The sequence below is a fragment of the Oryx dammah genome, unplaced genomic scaffold, assembly GCF_014754425.2.
Source record: "Oryx dammah isolate SB20612 unplaced genomic scaffold, SCBI_Odam_1.1 HiC_scaffold_5, whole genome shotgun sequence".
NCBI lineage: Eukaryota > Metazoa > Chordata > Mammalia > Artiodactyla > Bovidae > Oryx > Oryx dammah.
Window position 1 is genome coordinate 70,950,399 of NW_024070189.1, and position 19,168 is coordinate 70,969,566.

The 19,168-nt window shown below is 47.1% G+C and overlaps 1 protein-coding gene across 2 annotated transcripts in view; it reads left to right on the forward strand.

The window, feature by feature from the left end:
- Positions 1 to 683: 683 nt before the first annotated feature.
- The window catches only part of LMAN2 (lectin, mannose binding 2), a 19,992-nt gene continuing 1,507 nt past the window's right edge, over positions 684 to 19,168 (forward strand). Inside the window, exons 1-7 of one of the 2 annotated variants that reach the window (XM_040240471.1) lie at positions 684 to 1,221; positions 1,387 to 1,508; positions 14,637 to 14,754; positions 15,383 to 15,462; positions 15,592 to 15,753; positions 15,842 to 15,956; positions 18,546 to 18,665. In XM_040240471.1, coding sequence (XP_040096405.1) covers positions 1,017 to 1,221; positions 1,387 to 1,508; positions 14,637 to 14,754; positions 15,383 to 15,462; positions 15,592 to 15,753; positions 15,842 to 15,956; positions 18,546 to 18,665 — 922 coding nt within the window. In that variant the 5' untranslated portion in view covers positions 684 to 1,016. The remainder of the gene's footprint in view (positions 1,222 to 1,386; positions 1,509 to 14,636; positions 14,755 to 15,382; positions 15,463 to 15,591; positions 15,754 to 15,841; positions 15,957 to 18,545; positions 18,666 to 19,168) is intronic. The other variant, XM_040240472.1, reaches the window with a different exon arrangement.

Consider the following 19,168-nt stretch of genomic DNA (forward strand, 5'->3'; position numbering starts at 1 on the left):
ATGCATTTGTCTCATGATTTAAAATATTGGCTTAGTGTTAGTGTTAGCCGCTCAGTCGTGCCCGACTTTTTGTGACCCCGTGGACTGCAGCCCACCAGGCTCCTCTGTCCATGAGATTTTCCAGGCAAGGATACTGAAGTGGGTTCCCATTTCCTTCTCCAGGGCATCTTCCCAACCCAGGGATTGAACCCGGGTCTCCTGCATTGCAGGCAGATTCTTTATCGACTGAGCTATAGTTAAGCCATTTATTGGAATAGCATCAGTAAGAGCTCTGTTTAGCTGTGGGCCACCTGTTTCCCACATTTGATCCAGTCGGCTTCCTTGGACCTTTCACGGAGGGGACCCGCTACAATCATTTGGATATGAATGGGCCCCAGCCATCACAGGGACGGGGATTCGGGCCGCCTCCTTCTGCTGAAATCCAACTGGCTCTGAGGAGCCGGGAATAGTGGACGCCACCAAATAACAGAATTCTGTTTCCAAAGGCTTGGAGCCACAGACGAAAAAGCCCCGCCTGAGATCTAGACGGCGCAGAAGTTGGAATTCAGGCCTCCACCTTCAACTTAGAACACCTTTCTCCTCTGACTGGGAAAGGTTACCCCACAGAGGTGACCAGTGGCCAGAGGCCAAGTGTTCTAGGGGCTCATAAAAACTACAAGTTCCAGCATGCCCCGCTTCACAGACGATCCCCTCGCAGCCGGCCGACACAAATCATCCGTCTGCTCCCTGTTGGCCCGCAAGCCGAACGTGCTGTTCCATGATTGGTTGCTGCTCTTGTCTCCCCTAAGAACCCATTGCTGAGGCTGGTTGACAGGTGTCTCGCAGCCGCCAAGGCACTCGACCAGGATAGGGGGCTGCTTAGCAAATAAAGCAGTGGTCCACTCGGCAGCGAGGCTTTGCTTTTGCTGGGAGTTCCCAGGTGACACTAGGGTTGGCGGGTTTCAGGCCGGAGGCTATTAGATGGAACACCCGGAAGGCGGAAGTCCTAGGACGGAAGTGGCCGAGAGGGACAGAGAATGGCGGCGGCGGCGGCAGCAGGCTGGATTTGGCGCTGGGGCTGGGGCCGGCGGTGCCCAGGGAGGTCTGGGCTTCGCGGCCCCGGCCCAGGCCCCACTATACTTCTGCTTTTCCTCTTGTTGCTGGGGCCGGTGGCTGCGGATATAACTGACGGCAACAGTGAACATCTCAAGCGGGAGCATTCGCTTATCAAGCCCTACCACGGTGAGGCCTGTGGCGGGAATGAGTTTAGGGTAAGGTTGAAGCTGGACGGAGTTGGGGAAGGGATGTTCTTTCTTCTGGTCAGGGCAGCCCTTTGGGTTCCCTGCCTATGGCAAAGCTAGTCCTGGCCCGGCCTCTTAAGCACCTGTCTGTCCTTGTCTCTGTCAGCAGGGATCGGTTCCAGCTCCACGCTCCTCTGGGACTTCCAAGGAAGCACAATGCTCACTAGCCAGTATGTGCGTCTGACCCCTGACGAGCGCAGCAAAGAGGGCTCTATCTGGAACCACTTGGTGAGTGGTTCCTAAGAGGGGAGGCAGCCATGAAGTAAGCCACTACCGTTGGTCTTCAGCAGGCCTGAACTTGATTTGAAGGCCCCCCCTGCTCCCCGGCCCCTTTGGTCACTTGCCTTACTACTTCCCAGTAGTAACAGGTGATGGCTGTTGAAAGTTACCATATGTCAGGAGCTGTTCTCGACACTTTGTTCACCTGTCTCTTCATTCCTTCAAAAGCCATGTGAAGTAACCGATGTTATCTCCGTTTCACTGGCTGAAGAAGCTAAGACTCAGAGTTGAAAGTGCCTTCCTCAAAGTCACATAGCCAGCAAGTAGTGGAGCTGTTGTCTGCTTCAGCTGAACCCTCTCATTAGTGGGATAAATGGAAGGAGTGGGGTCTTTATTGGGTATTTTATGTGCATTAGGCACTGACTTTAACATACCTTATTGCACTTAGTTCTCAGACTGATACAGATGGCTTTTGTGACTCTTCATAAGCAGAGCAAACACAGACAGTGAATGGCTATAAACAACATTTAAATTCTGTCTCATCTCCAAGTCCAGCAGTCCACTTGCTACATTTGACCCCAGCCTGGACGGTGGAGGAACCCCTTAAAAATCCTTGCAGACGTCAGTCCCCTTCCTCAGTGCTGGATTGGTCTGGTCATCAGTGGACTCATGGGCAGTTTTAGCTTCTGCGACCTTTGCTGCAGATGTTATGGACCTTCAGGTGTCGCAGGCGTGTCATACATACGCAGTGGCCGAGATCTGCTGCTGCACAGATGCCACACCAAGGAAGGTCAGGAAGGGGTGAAAGGGGAATAATTGGGGGCAGAACTTACTCCTCCCCTCAACCTGCCTGATCCCAACGCTTTCTTTGGCCTAAGCAGTTGGCCAGTGTCCTAGTTTTCTCCATCACCCCGTTCTTTGGTCTCTCTGAATGACTTCCCCATGTAGTTCTGAGAGCCCACACCGTCCTTGTGTTGCCTCGTCTGCGTGTTACTTCTCCTCCTCCTCTCTTTCCTGCTTGGGGGATCTGGAGATACTTTGCTTAGCTTTCTCTCTGATCCTCAGAGCCTGGGGTCTCCTGTGAAGGGAAAACATGCACTATGTCTGCACGGTCTGGCCCCTGGTGCCTCGCATCTCCAGTCGTCCTCTCTGTTAATATTCTTCCGGCTTCTCTGACTGCTATTTTCCCTCAGGACCTTTGCACTTGTAGCTTCTGTCTGGGACACCGTCTCCTGGCTCTTCATGCTTGCTTGGTTTCTCCTCATTTGTTAAGTTTTAATTCGAGTGCCACCCACTCAGAGAGTACTTCAATAACTACCTTGTTTCCCCTGGAGTCACATTCTCTCACTTTATTCTGTCATGTAACTTGAAAAAATTTCATTTTATGTTTATTTGGCTGTGCCAGCTCTTCGTTTTGGTACAGAGGTCTTTGATCTTGCGATGCTGAGGATCTTTTTTAGTTGCGGTATGCAAGATCTTCTTCTCTGACCAGGGATCGATTGATCCTGAGCCCCCTGCATTGGGAGCGTAGTCTTAGCCACTAGACCCCCAGGGAAGCCCCTAATTTCATTTTATATTATGATTGATTTACAATTCAAGTATACAGCAAAGTGATTCATTTTTACATATATCCATTTTGTTTTCAGATTCTTTTCCCATATAGGTTATTACAGAATATTGAGTAAAGTTCCCTGTGCTGTATTGTGGGTCCTTGTGGATTGTCTATTTTATATATAGTAGTGTGTATTAAGCCCAAACTCCCCAATTTATCCCTCCCCCCACTACGTTTCCGCTTTGGTAACCAAAAGTTTGTTTTCCAAGTCTGTGAGTCTGTTTGCTTTGTAAATAAGTTCATTTGTATCTTTTTTCCCCTTAGATTTCACATAGAAGTGGTATCATATGATATTTGACTTTTGATGTCTGGCTTACTTTACTTAGTATGATCTCTAGGTTCATTTATGTTGCTGCAAATGGCATTCTTTCATTCTTTTTATGGTTGAGTAATAGTCCACTGTATATATGTACAACATTTTCTTTATCCATTTCTCTGTTGATGGACATTTAGGATGCTTCCATGTCTTGGCTATTGTAAATACCGCTGTGATGAACATTGGGGTGTATGTGTCTTTTTGAACTATGATTTCCTCTAGATATTTCCAGGAGTGGGATTACTGGATCATATTGTAGTTCTGTTTTTAGTTTTTTAAGGAACCTCCATGCTGTTCTCCATAGTGGCTATACCAATTTACATTCCCACCAGCAGCATGGGAGGGTTCCCCTTTCTCCGCACCCTCTGCAGCATTTATTATTTTTAGATTTTTTGGTGATGTCCATTCTAACTGGTGTGAGGTGATGATGCCTCATTGTAGTTTTTTTTTAAATCCTTAGGTAGCTTTTTATTATATCGTCCAAAAGAGCATATGATAAGAGTCAGAGCAGTGGTATAAAGTGCTGAAGAAGATCAGGAGAGAGTTGACTTACTGTCTTCAGGCTGGGGTGGATGTGGCTTCACGAAAGAGGTAGCTCTTAAATAGAAGGAGGTTCCTTCTTTCCTGAGAAACCAGAACCCCTTTTGCTTTCTCCCATACATACATCCATTAAGAGTACTATTCTTTGCCAAAAGATAAAAGTTTGAAGTCATCTGAGGCCATCAAGGAATTACAGGGCAAAAGTCATGATAGGTTTCCAGTCTTCTTCAGCATACAGAGTTATCTGCTCCTTCCCGGAAGCTAGACTAGTGTGGCTGTGCTCTCGGGTCCCACACCTGGACCAGCGGAGGCAGTTTTCTGGCAGGTCAGTTGTCTTCCCTCCTCCCCCAAGGGAGCCTGCTCAGAGCTGGCGTTCCTCTCCCCAGGTGGGCAGCAGCAGCATGGCTCTGGGGACCTGGAATATCACCACCACTGCACCCAGAAAAGCTAGAAAAATGATGCCTGCCCCTCCCTCCCCAATCTGACCCCTGCCCCGAAGTGGCTCTTTCACTACCCTTGGTGGTGATAGCAGTGGCGGTGGCCAACTTGCCCCTCTACCCCTTGCCCATGGTGCCATCTCCACACTGGCATTAGCGAGGACTCAGCCCCAAGCCCCCTCTACTGCTCAGAGGCTACGCTGCCCACAGGGCCCTCATTGTAGTTCTGATTTGTATGTCTCTGATAATGAGCGATGCTGAGCATCTTTTCATGTGCTTTTTGGCCATCTGTCTGTCTTCTTTGGAGAAATGTTTATTTAGATCTTCTGCCCCCTTTTTTTTTGATTGAGTGGTTTTTTTGATACTGAGTTGAATGAGCTGTTTGTATATTTTGGAGATTAATCCTTTGTGGGTTGCTTCATTTGCAAATGTTTTCTCCCATTCTGTGGATTGTCTTTTTGTTCATGGTTTCCTTTGCTGTGCAAAAGCATTTAAGTTTCATTAGGTCTCATTTGTTTTTGGATAACTTTTTTTTGGCTGCACTGCGAGGCATGTGGTATCTTAGTTGCCCAACCTGGGCCCCCTGTGGTGAAAGCATGGTGTCCCAATGGCTGGACCACTAGGGGGCTCCCATGCTTTCGGATAACTTTTATTTAAAAAAAAAAAGTTTATTTATTTTAATGGATGATTGGTTTACAATATTGTTTTGATTTCTGTCGTACATCAGCATGAATTAAGCATAGGTGTACTTATGTCTCCTCCCTCTTGAATCTCCCTCCTTCCTCCAGCCCATTCCCACCCCTCTAGATTATTGTGCAGTGCTTAGTTGCTCAGTCGTGTCCGACTCTTTGCGACCCCAGGGACAGTAACCTATCAGGCTCTGCCATCCATGGGATTTTGCAGGCAAGAATACTGGAGGGGCTGCCATTTCCTTCTCCAGGGGATCTTCCCAACCCAGGGATCAAACCTGTGTCTCCTGCATTGCAGAGAGACACTTTACTGTCTGAGCCACCAGGGAAACCCTTATCTTCCTGTTTAGTGGAGTCTATATATTGCAGTTTGAGATCCACTCTTTTAAATGCTGTGTGCATGTGCTAAGTCACTTCAGTTGTGTCCCATCTCTTTGCAACTCTATGGTCTGTAGCCCGCCAGGCTCCTCTCTCCATGGGATTCTCCAAGCAAGAATACTGGAGTGGGTTGCCACGCCCTCCTCCAGGGGATCTTCCTGATCCAACCCATGGCTCCTGGATTGCAGGCAGGAGCTGAGTTACCAGGGAAGCCCTTTAAACACTATTAATAAACCCAAATTGTATGTCATTTTTTAAAATTGAACTTATATTTTCGTTTCATATCCCACACAGAATTTTATCCTAATGCAGTGTATGTAATGCTTGAAAATCTTATTGATTAGCCTATCATGTTCTTCTGTGACTAAGTGTAATAATTTAAGCTTTCTAACTTTGTTGGGACCTTGAAATTAAGTTTTAATATTTTCTTTGGGATTATTATAGTTACCACTGGTATACAATTGATCAAAAGAAATGCCTTACACATTACACAATTTTTGAGTAATTATTACACCAAGTAAACCTTTTTTGAAATGCATCTCATTGAGCTGTCATCTCCCCATCCCCATTTGAATGCATGTCACTGTCAGAAGGAGACGCTTAAGCATGACTTCTGCTTTTTGTCCATGTGAATGCTGAAAATTTGTGTTTGCTTAAGTAATAGATGGAGATGCAAGGAGTTTTGTTATAGCAGGGGTCATTCAATATTTTGAACTCCTTTGATTTATAAACCCCAAATGTAGTGATCTTTCATCAGAAATTTTAATAGAAAAAAATGTTCTGCCTTTCACTTTGTTGCAAGCCAAGACATAGAAACCACCTAGCTGTAAAATGGTTCATGACTGCCAAGTGATTGATTCTGATTTAGTTGGCCTGGGGAGGGCCAGGGCATTAAGATTTCTCAGCTCCCCACATGGCTCAGCTGGGATGGAGGGCCGTGACCATGTCATGTTCTGCCCCTAAAAGTAGCTTTACATTAGTTCCAGCCCATACTCCATCTACTTAAAATCCTTCTTTGTACTGTCTTTATCATAGTATTCTCTCTGATGACCTGCAGTCTTAACCTGTAGTATGGGGAGACTTTCCAAGGCTTGAATAGTCTTGGAGGTATCAGTTTCTAGGTCCTCAAATTCTGTGTGTGTGTGTACTCTTTCCTAAAACTGATCTTCCTGCGGGCATGCTGGGGACAGGCCAGGAGGTTTTCCTCTCCCATCTTCCGGTGCACAGTTGCCCTTCTCAGAGGCACACCTCCTACTAGCTTGGCGTGCTTTGTTCCCAGGCACAGGAAACTCCTGGGCACCAAAGAGACCGTTTGAAATATTGGCTTCTGGGCTGACTTTTGTGTATGTAAGTTACATTTAAAAATTTTTTTCAAATATATAAGTGCTTTTCTAGTTATCTTTATTTTTTAAGTTGTTATTATTGATATCTAGTTTAATCTCTTCATAGTCAAGAAACAGATTTTGTGATTTCAATCCTTGGACATCTGTTGAGACTTGCAGACGGTCCTTCAGGTGATCAGGATTTGGGGGACACATTCATGTGTGCTTGTGAAAGATGTGGATTCTCTGCTGGTTGAGTGAAGTGTGCCATTTAGATCTTTAGGTCTGTTTGCTGATTGGGCTCAAATTTCTATATCTTTCTGACATTTTGCTTGTTTTATCAGTTATTAGACGAGGTGTATTAAAATGTCTGTGTGTGTATTTGCCTTCATCTTTATAGTCTGTCAGTTTCTACTTCATATATTTTGAGACCAACATTTTCCTGGTAAATGGAGTCCTTTGTCATGGAGAAGAGTCCTCTTCTAAACTTTGCTATTGGCACAGCTGCACAAGCTTGCTTTTGCTTAGCATTTGCATGTACTGTCTTTTTTTGTCCTTTTCTTTTCCCGACCTCTTTTAGAGTTGTCTCTTGTAAACGGCATATAACCAGGCTTTTGGGTGGTTATCCATTTATCTTAATTGTGATAAAATACAGTAACATAACAGTTTGCCACTTAACCTTTCTTAAAAAGAAGCTTATTTATTGGTCTTCGCCTAGACTTAGCTGCAACATGAGGGGCCTTCGGTCTTCAGTTGCAGCATGTGGATCTTTAGTTGTGGCGTGCGAATCTTAGTTGAGGCAGATGCTGTCTAGTTGCCTGACCAGGGATTGAACCCAGGCCCCTGGATTGGGAGCCTGGAGCCTTTGCCACTGGACTACCAGGGAAGTCCCCCATTTAACCTTTTATTGTCTTTTAAACAGTTTAATTTTTCATACCATTCTCTTCTGCACAATACTTAATGGCATTGAGACAATTTTTAAAAGTGTAAATGGTCACCACACAGGAGGTAAGAGTATACACTGGGAAAAAGACAGTCTCTTTAGCAAGTGGTGTTGGAAAAGTTGGACAGCCTCATGTCAATCAGTGAAGTTAGAACACATGCTCACACCACACACAAAAATAAATTCAAGATGGTTTAAAGACTTAAATATATAAGACATGACACCATAAAACTCCTAGAAGAGAACATCGATAAAACATTCTCTAACATAAATCGTACCAGTGTTTCCTTAGGTCAGTCTCCCAAGGCAATAGAAATAAAAAGCAAAAATAAACAAATGGGTCCTAATCCAACTTAGAAACTTTTGCAAAGGAAGCCATAAACAAAATGAAAAGACACCTATGGATTGGAAGAAAGGGAAAGTGGCTCTGCTGCTGCTGCTGCTGCTGCTAAGTCGCTTCAGTCATGTCCGACTCTGTGCGACCCCATAGACGGCAGCCCATCAGGCTCCCCCGTCCCTGGGATTCTCCAGGCAAGAACACTGGAGTGGGTTGCCATTTCCTTCTTCAGTGCATGAAAGTGAAAAGTGAAAGTGAAGTCGCTCAGTCGAGGTGGCTCAGTCATGTCCAACTCTTCGCAACCCCTGGGACTGTAATCCATGGAATTCTCCAGGCCAGAATACTGGAGTGGGTAGCCTTTCCCTTCTCTAGGGTATCTTCCCAACCCAGGGATTGAACCCAGGTCTCCCGCATTGTAGGCGGATTCTTTACCGTCTGAGCCACCAGGGAAGCCCAGGAATACTGAAATGGCTAGCCTGTTCCTTTTCCAGCAGATCTTCCTGACCCAGGAATTGAACTGGAGTCTCCTGCATTGCAGGCGGATTCTTTACCAACTGAGCTACCAGGGAAGCCCGGATTGAGAGAAAATATTTGCAAATGATGAGCCCAACAAGGGTTTAATTTCAAAAACATACAAACAGCTCATACAATTCAATAATAATTTAAAAAAAAAATTTAAAAATGGGCAGAGAACCTAAACAGGCATTTCTCCAAAGAAGATATACAGATGGCCAATGCCTTTGTGTATACTCAGTTGCTAAGTCAAGTCAGATTCTTTGTGATCCCATGGACTGTAGCCCCCAGGCTCCTCTGTATGGGATTTTCCAGGCAAAACTACTGGAGTGGGTTGCCATTTCTTTCTCCAGGGGATCTTTCCAGTGCAGATCCACATCTCTTGCGTTGGCAGGTAAATACTTTACCACTGAGCCACCTGGGAAGCCAGTTATTAGAGAAATGCAAATCAAAACTTGAGTGAGGTTCTACCTCACACTGGTCAGAATGACCATCATTAAAAAATCTGCCAACTATAAGTGCTGGCAAGGGTGTGGAAAAAAGGGAGCCCTTTCACACTGTTGATGGGAATGTTAATTGGTACAGCCAGTATGGAGAGCCCTCAGAAAACTAAAAATAGAGTTGTCATAGGATCCAGCAATCCCATTCTTGAATATACACTTAGACAGAACTCTTAATTTGAAAAGATACATGCATCCCTATGTTCGTTAAAGCACTGTTTACAATAGCCAAGACATGGAAACAACCTAAATGTCTGTCAGCATATGAATGGATCAAGATGTGTGTGTGTGTGTGTGTAAACACATATACACACAAACAGAATAGTGCTCAACCACAAAAAAGAATAATGCCACTTGCAGCAACATGGATGGACCTAGGGGGCACTAGTGGTAAAGAACCTACCTGCTGGTGCAGGTAAACAAGAGATGTGGGTTTGATCCCTGGGTCGGGAAGATCCCCTGGAGGAGGGCATGGCAACCTACTCCAGTACTCTTGTCTGCAGAATCCCATGGACAGAGATGCCATAGGGTTGCAGAGTCAGACACGACTGAAGTGACTTAGCATGCATGCACGGATGGACCTAGAGGTTACCATGCTAAGTGAAGTTAGAGAAAGACAAGTATCTTATGATATCAATTATGTGGAATCTAAAATATATGAACATATATACAAAACAGACTCACACATGTGGAGAACAGACTTGTGGTTGCCAAGTTGTCAGGGGGTTGGGGAGGGAAGGATTGGAAGTTTGGGATTAGCAGACACAAACTATTAATATAGGGTGAATAAACAACAAAATCCTACGGTATAGCACAGGGAGCTATATTCAGTATCCTGTGATAATCTGTAATGGAATATGCGAAAATATGCAAAAGACTGTATGTATAACTGAGTCGCTTTCCTGTGTAGCAGAAATTAACACAATATTGTAAATCAGTCTGCAGTAAAAATTTTAAAAGTGTAATGTCTACCAACAAAAAATTAGTTTCAATTACTATAAATATGTATCTGCATGAAAAAAAATTTTCTCAAAATTTTTTTATTGTGGTAAAATATACATGACATAAAATTGACCATTTTAACCATCTTAAGTGTACAGTTTAGTGGCATTAAGTACATTCATTTTGTTGTGCAACCATCACCACCATCCATCTCCAGAACTTTCTAATCATCGGAAGCTGAAACTGTACTTCTTAAACACTAACTCCCTGTTTTCTGCCTCTCTACAGCCCCTGGTAGCCACTATTGTACTTTCTGTTTTTGAATTTGACTCTTCTAGGTACCTCACATAAATGGAATCATAGAATATTTGTCTGTATCTGACTTACTTCACTTAGCATAACGTAGGCAAAGCTCATCCATGCTGTAGCGTGTATTAGTATTTCATTCTTTTATGGCTAAATAATGTTGCTGTGTGTCTGTGTGTGCACCACATTTTGTTTATCCGTTCATCTGGTGGTGGACACTGCGTAGTTTCCACCTTTTGGCTGTTGTGCTGCTATGTACATGGGTGGACATAGGTGGCTACTGAAGTCCCTGGCTTCACTTGTTTTGATAAATATCTAGGAAGTGGAATTGCTGGGTTATATGGTAACTCTTTGTTAAACTTTTTGAGGACCACCAAATTGATTTCCACAGCAACCACACCATTTTACAGTCCCACCAGCAATGTACCAGGGTTCCAGTTTCTCCACATTTTTATAATACATTTTCCATTTTTTTATAATAGTCATCCAGACGAGCGTGAAGTGGTATGTGGTTTTGATTTCCATTTCTCTAGTGATTAATGATGTTGAGCATCTTTTCATATGCTTTTTATATACAAATTATCTTCTTCTATGAAAAACATGTCTATCTAAATCCTTTGTCCAATTTTGGGTTGTTTTTTGTTATTGAGTTTTAGGAGTTCCTTATGTATTCTGGACATTATCAGTATATGATTTGGAAATATTTTCTCTCATTCTGTGGGTCGTCTTTTCATTCTCTAAGAGTCTTATACTCTTAGCTCTTTAGTTTAAGTCTTTGATCTATTACTTATTTTTAAAATTAAACTTTTTTTTGAGATAATTGTAGATTCACATGTAGTTGTAAGAAAAAATAAAGAGATAAAAAAAAAATAAATAAAGAGATTAAGAAGAACAGACTTCCAGTTGTAAAATTAAATAACTCATGGGGATGTAATGTATAGCATAGGGAATGTGGTCAATAATATTCAATAATAATAGTATTACAGTAACTTTCTATGGTGACAGATATTACTAGACTTGTGGTGATCAATTTGTAATGTATGTAACTGTCAAACCCCTATGTGGTACACCTGAAACTGATATTGTATGTCAACTATATTTCATTTTTTAAAAAAAAGAAAGAATACAGGGAGATCCTGGGTACTCTTACCAGCATTTAGTCTATCTACATTTGGTAAAGTCATGGATACATCTGGATTTAATCTACCATCTTACTGGACTTCCCTGGTGGCTCAGATGGTAAAGCGTCTGTCTACAATGTGGGAGACCTGGGTCCGAGCCCTGGGTTGGGAAGATCCCCTGGAGAAGGAAATGGCAATCCACTCCAGTACTATTGCCTAGAAAATCCCATGGACAGAGGAGCCTGGCAGGCTACAGTCCATGGGGTCGCAAAGAGTCGGACAGGACTGAGTGACTTCACTACCATTTTACTATTTACTTTCTGTTTGTACTGGCTGTCCTATGTTCACTTTTCTCTCTGGTCTTGGCTTCTTTTGAGTTGGTTAATTTTTATTCCACTTTAATTCTTCTGTTAGCTTGAAAGTTCTGTGCTTATTTCCCAAGATTTTGGTGATTACTCTGAAGTTTAAAACACAGATCACGTTTTACCAAAGAGTACTGATAAGATGTACTTTTGACTCCTTCCAGGAAGATGATAGGCTTTTGGGACACACAAAACATTGTTGTTTTATACAGCCAAGTGTTCATTTATGTTTCTAGTCTCATACTTGGTTTAGTCTTTGGTCTTCGTTCCTTCTTGAATCTCTGACCTCACGTCCGGGTCTGGATCACATTTCTCCCTGAAGAATGAAAGATAGTCTTAGTGTTTTTGTCCGAAAATGTCTTAATTTCACCTTTTTTTTTTTTTTTTTTAAGCGGATTACATGAATTAATCTGTTGTAGGCTGGCAGTGGTGGCGCTTCTGCCGGCCCTTCAGTCTTCTGAGGCCTGACCTTCCGGTGGTGGCAGAAGTGGTGGCGTTGGTTCAGGCACCACCACCTCCTGTTCTCATGAAGGAGCCACAGCGGCAGATCCCACAGCTTGCCTCTTCATCTTGGTTTTGTCACAGGAGCAAGTGTACTTGTTGTGCTGGCTGATTTCCATTCTCTTCACCATTTTCCTGAGGGAAATAGCAGATCCCATATTTACTGGATCTTCTTGGTGTGTTTAGCTCTGTTGCCGAAAATTAGGTCCGAGGCCAAAGAGCACCTTCTTTCTTGAAGGATACATGTGCTGAGTATAGAATCCTATGTTGGATGTTATTTTCCTTCAACTCCAAATATATCAGTCTGTTGTCTTCTTACTCCTAGTGTTTCTGTTGAAAATTCTAGTATCAAGCTGATTATAGCTCCTTTGAAGTTACTCTTTCTTTCCTCTGGTTACTTTTAAGGGTTCCTGGGATGGTGATGGCGGTGGTGGTTCTTTCTCCCTCCTTGCCTTTCTCTGTGTTTTGTTCCTATCTTGTCTCTTCATGTGCCTGGCATTTTTGGTTGTGTCCCAGATATTGTGTTTGTACAATATTTTGTTTAAAGTATGAGGCCTGAGTGAGTCTGTTTAGTCTAATTTCAGGGATTGTGGGAACTCATAGCTGAGCTGCAGTCCTTGGGAGCCCTTTCTCATTTGTTCTTTTCAGTTGTGATTTTTGTCACCTCAATGCAAAGGAAGACTGATTCACCAGTCCTTCCACCCCTCAGCAGGTCTTGGACTCAGATTCCTTGCACATCTGTCATGGAGACCTGCTTTTTATCACCTCACAGTTGCCCCCGTTGAGAATCTGCAGGGTCTCCCAGAGCCAGTGAACTGTTAGAAACTGGGAGGGCTGACTTCACACTATGTCAGACCGTCGTGCAGGTGCCTGCTAACCCTGTATTCTCAAGGGCCGAGTCTTCTCACCTGAGCTCCTGGTGCCCAGGCCCAGAACAGTGCCTGATGAATCAGTGATGCACAAGCCACGGTGGGACATAGGGTTTTTTATTTTTTAGTTGAGTTTTTTATGATTACAGAAGTAATATGTTCAGTATAGAAGATTGAAAATGTGGAAAGTAAACATTCCCCTCCCAGAGTTAGCTTTCATTAATGTTAGTCATATTTCCTTCATTTCCTTCTTTCTCTGCACATAGACTAATATATATATATATTTTAAATGAGCACATAGCATTGATACTGTTTTCAGCTTATCTTTCATCTTAGTTTCTTTGACATCTTGATTGTGACCCGTGAGAGCTTATGGATCACCCTCATTTTGTTAAAAAGTTGCAACAGCCAAATTGCCCCCAAGAAGATGGGAGCATCCACTGTCCTCTGGATGTAGGCCACGTTTCTCTTCATTCTTGTCTGCATTGCTGCTCATGATCTCTTTAAGCCTTGCCAATCTAATGTCAGCAATACCTTGTTTTAGTTTGCTTTTCAGCTAGGCCTTTGTTTGATTACTTGCTCACACACCCATCTACAGACTTTCCCTGGGCAGATTCTTGTTAGAGTGTCAATACCATAGTTTTCATGAGCAGCTTCCTGGTAGGCAAGGCCAGGCTGATGTCCTTGCTGTGGGCCCAGCCTTGTGCCTTCCTGACTGCTGGGACTTCCTTCCCTCACATCACAGTAGCTCAGAGGCCCCAGAGCTGCCCTTCCAGCCCCCAGGCCTGATATCACCATCACCACCCTCAGGCTGGGCTGAGACCACAAGAGACAGGTGGTGTGCTGGCTGGGAGTCTAGGGCTGGGGGTGGGTCCATCAGTTTGAGGGGTTGGTTTGAAGGGAACACAGTGGGGATGGAAAGCCAGAAAGGAGTTGGTGCCGCTTGTGTTACAGGCCTGAAGGCCATGGCAGCTGTAGGCAAGAGCAGAAGTTTCCGAGTCAGACAGTCCTGGGCATGAGTCAGGACATCCACTTACCTACTGTGGACAAGTTACTTCGTCTCTGAATGTGTTTTCTTTTTATAAAATATATCACTCAAATAGGGATAGTAGTCCTTCCACAAGATCCCAGGGGACAGGAACAGCGGGGATGGAGAAGAAACAGGGCTAACAGGTTTGGCTGGTATCAAGGAAAGTGAGTCAAGGTGTGAGAACCAGCCCAGGAGAAGACTGGGGCCAGGGTGGGTGGAGTCTGGGCCTCAGCAGCCTTGGGACAGTCTGTGGCCTCCCCCCCCCCGACCCCCCCACTGAGATGCTCGGGGATCTGTTCATCTGACACTTGGGACCCTGCTGCCTGGCCCTGTTCTGAGTGCCCCGACTCGCTGTAGGTCACTTCCAGGGAGTAGGCAAGCCTGGGGAGCTCTGACAGCCCTCTCTGCTCTCCCTCTAGCCTTGCTTCCTCAAGGACTGGGAGATGCATGTACACTTCAAAGTTCATGGCGCAGGAAAGAAAAATCTCCATGGAGATGGCATTGCCTTGTGGTACACCCGGGACCGCCTGGTGCCAGGTAGGATGGTGCTGGCACAGGTGGGCTGTCTGTGGCCAGGAATCCTCCACTCTGGACTCACTGTTAGGGCACTGCTGCTCCTCTTTGAGGAAACGGGGTCTGGGGAGTAGCTGGAGGGAGCGTCCCTGTAGAAGATGACCCCGTGGTCAACTCTGTGCCCAGTGTGGCCTGGTCTTCACCAGCTAAGTGGTTTTCACCATCCTATCATCTTAAGAAGGAAAAAACAAGGAAGACTCTGACAGAGACCTTCTGTGGCCCACAAAGCCTAAAATCTTCACTCTCTGGCCTTGGACAGAAAGTTGGTGACCCCTGGGTTCAGGGATGGTCCTTAACGCATGACCATCTGGTTTTTACAGATTAGGTATCCCCTTGCCCCCGACACCTCAGAGCAGATAGACAGGTACTTTTCTTTCATAGTTTGGGCTTCAAACTTGAGTCCTCTGCCACATGCCTGAGACTACCCTTCCAATCCCCCCACCCCACTTAGAGATCCATTCTTTTTGCTGGGAGCGTGACCATGGGCTGACGTCTTTTGACCCCATCCATGTTGGCGTTACTCTGTCCTTCAGGTACCCCTTGGGCAACTCCCAATTTCTCCCATCACAGGAGCATCTCCTTCTAATTCTAGGGCCTGTGTTTGGAAGCAAAGACAACTTCCATGGCTTAGCCATCTTTCTGGACACGTACCCCAACGATGAGACCACAGAGGTAGGCCCTTGCTCTCCTGCAGAGCAGGACAGGACTTCTCCCTGGGCTCTGCGTGGGGTCAGGGTGGTGGGTGCCCCGCGGCCTCGCACTGGCTGGGCTGCCCTCGGAGTGACCAGTGTCTTGTCTCAGCGCGTGTTCCCGTACATCTCCGTGATGGTGAACAATGGCTCCCTGTCCTACGACCACAGCAAGGACGGCCGCTGGACTGAGCTGGCGGGCTGCACAGCTGACTTCCGCAACCGCGATCATGACACCTTCCTGGCAGTGCGCTACTCCCGGGGTCGCCTGACGGTGAGCAGGCAGGAGGGGCAGCTCTGTGGGGCCTGGGGAGGCGGGCAGGCCAGCCCTGGGCCACCCTTGACCTGTTGGCTGGCCGCAGGTGATGACTGACCTGGAGGACAAGAATGAGTGGAAGAACTGCATTGACATCACGGGAGTGCGCCTGCCCACCGGCTACTATTTTGGAGCCTCTGCCGGTACCGGCGACCTGTCTGGTGAGTGTGCGGGCAGCGCGAGGCATCCAGTCTCAGTGAGGCCTTCCCTGCTGTCGGGAGCTTGTGACACGGCGGAGCCCCTTCCTCCTCGACCTGCCTCCATTTGGTTCCACACGTGTCTGGTTTTCTTCCCCCTCTTCCCATGTGTGTGCGCAGTCCTTCAGCCGTCTTCCCTCTCTGTCATCTGTGAGCTCAGGGGGTTTGAATCTGGTGAACCCAGCAATGGACCCCCACGTTGCCCTCTCCAGACCTGAGTCACCAGCAACGTGCCCAGCAGGCCTCTCAGCCTTCACGCGCCCACAGCCAGAGACAAGTGAACCTCTGTCCTGGTGGTTACGTGGGTCAGAACGCCTTGGTGTTATTCCGGCCTCTGCTTTTTCTCTCGCATGCTGCCTCCCCTTTGTTGGCATGTCCTGCTGGCTGTGTCTTCTTTGCACCCCGCAGCAGACCACTCTCCTCCCTTCCTTTACTGCAGGCAGGTCTGGGCCACTGTGCTCTCTTGCTTGGACAATTGCAGGAGCCTCCCAAGGGTGCCCTTCCAGCACCACAGCCAAGCTGCTCCTTCCACCTCACCCAGGGCTGAGGCCGCTGTCCTCCCAGCAGCTGTCCTGTTGCCTGCCGCCACAGTCCCTCTGCTCATCCTCTCTGCTCTCTGGTGACACTGCCCTAGCCACTCTTCAGACCCACCCCTGCCCTCCTGCCTCAGGCCTTTGTGCCTCCGTCTCTCCAGGTCTTGCTCAGGTCTTGCTTTTCCCAGTGAGGCCATCCTTGATTCCCTCATTTAAAGTCACACACACACACACACACACACACACACCCCAGTCCCCTGCACACTTCCTGTCGCCTTCTCTAGCTTTATTTGTCTTCACAGCATTGAACCATCCTGGTATCCACTGTGTCATTTATTTCATTGTCCTGTCTCCCTCACTGAATTGTGAGCTCCATGGAGTCAGGGCTCTGTCTTGTTGGCCCATGGTGAGTGCTGTAAGCTTTGGGGTGCTACCTGCCCGTGCAGGCCTCTTGGGACCACCAGGCCTGGGTGGCACTTGTTGGTGGCCCCTGGCGCTGCTCCTTAGTCCCTTCTTAGGGCCCTCAGGAGGCACCATACCTGGGGCCAGCTCTTGTTGACCAGAGCTGAGAAGCAGTGTGGCAGACCAGACAGAGGCTTGTTTGTTGTCAGGATAGATGTTTCCAGGGCCTGTGAGCCAGCCACTGTCCAGGAGCATCCCCGTCACCATGGAAGCGTCTGGGTCCATTTGGTTCCTGGAGTGTCTATTGTTTTGAGGTTTCTAATATGGAAATTCCAATTGTATACCCACGAGAGGGAAGTTGGTGTGATAAGCCCCTTATTGCTGTTACCCAGCCTCAATGATTACAGCTCACGGCCTGCCTTCTTTCATTTGTGGACCCGGGACAACCCTGCCCTGGGTCACCTCGAATTCCATCTGACTGTTTCAGCAGGCATCATGAGAACGCTCTGGAAACAGAGCCAGACCTGTGACAGGGTATTCTCTAAGTCTGTTTGGAGTGGCCCTGGGAAGGGCGATGGAGGGGCCATGCCTGCAGTAGTGTGTGGCCCTTAGGCAGAGGGGTGTGCATGCCAGCCTCCCGCAGGTGTCTCGTGGCTGTGTTCTTAGTTAGGTAACTGTCTCTTTCCCCTTTTGTACATCTGAGACCATTAGGCATCTGGAGTTGAGGGAGGTGGACGTCAAGTTCGGGCACCCAGGAAGTGACAGAACTCAGATGGTCCCTGCTGTCTGGCTCCAGGGCCCCTGCTTGGCCCTGGGCTTCCAGGGCTGCTCATACCAGCTGTCTGGTATGCTGGCCTCTGTCTGGCCTGGCCGCAGGGTCCTTGCTCTTTACGCTTTCAGCTTCCAGTCAGTTAGCTGAGCTGAGAGCTGGTGGCAGGCTGACTGGGACCCTCGTCTCAGTTCTGAGCCTCAACCTCTCCATCTCCAAATGGGGTTGTCAGTTACTGTCACCGTCAGGCAGAGGTTCTCTCCTGCCCATACTAGTGGACCAGGGCCTTCCTCAAGTCTCCCCAGGTACAGTCAATGACTGTCACAGCTGAGCTGTCAGCCGGCTGCCAGGTTGTTTCTCTGCATCCTGCACTTGGGTCTCTGTGACAGAGCGTCTGGTGGCTGCCCGCCCCCGGGAGGGTCAGGCTTCTCAACCAGCCCTGCAGCAGTGTGTGGGTCTTTGTCCACTTCTGTTTTCAAGGACATGCTACCTCCAGGCAGTGTACCTTTGGCCCTGTCTGTACTTTCTCATTTACATGCCTCAGTAACCGCAAGATGGAGATTACCACCCCCATTTGCAAATGAGACTGAGCCTCAGAGGGTAGCAGAGCCAGGATTAGACCCAGTGATGTTGACTGTAAAACCTGTGCTTTCCCTCTCTGCTCTGCTTCCTCCCAGGTTTCTTATTGCTGAGTTCTGGAGTATTCCAGCCCTGGAATACTGCGTGCTAGAGGCTGCTGGGTTTTCCTCAGGGGACCTGGCCTCTTTGTGTGGTGTGGGGCGGGAGAGGGTTGAGCCACGTGTGCCAAAGCGGCTCCATGCCCCTTAGAAGCTAACTCTTGGCCTGCAGACAATCATGACATCATCTCCATGAAGCTGTTCCAGCTGATGGTGGAGCACACACCTGACGAGGAGAGCATCGACTGGACCAAGATTGAGCCCAGCGTCAACTTCCTCAAGTCGCCCAAAGGTAGGCACACACAGCCCCTCACGGTGGGGCCTGGGCTGGCTTAGGCAGCTGCGCAGGGCCCATCTGCCCTTCCCTGAACCAACTCAGCCCTTGAATCAGCAGCTAGTGCTCATGAACAGGTGTGTGAGCCCCTGGCCTCTGTATCGTCTTGCACTCAGTGTTGGGATCACGGGCAGTGAAGCCAGAGGGGCTGTTTGCTGGTGCAGGCGTTCTGGTACCTCAATGCGTGGCCTCAGCAAACAGCGTGCAGTAGATCCTGCAACTGCTAGGGGAGCTGATCCTTAGGCTTCCTCAGCTAAAAAGAGGCAAAAAGGTGGGATGCAAACTTGAGTTTTGGCAAATCTCCAAGTCTGAGCCCTTTGCAGGGTAGTAGTCAGCCACCACTCCGTCCTCACAGAGAGGGTTTTCAGGATGGTTGGGAATGAGGGGGGGTGGGGTGGGGTGGGGTGGGGTGTGTGTGTGTGTGTGTTGTGAATTCTGTGTGTGTGTGTTGTGAATTCTGT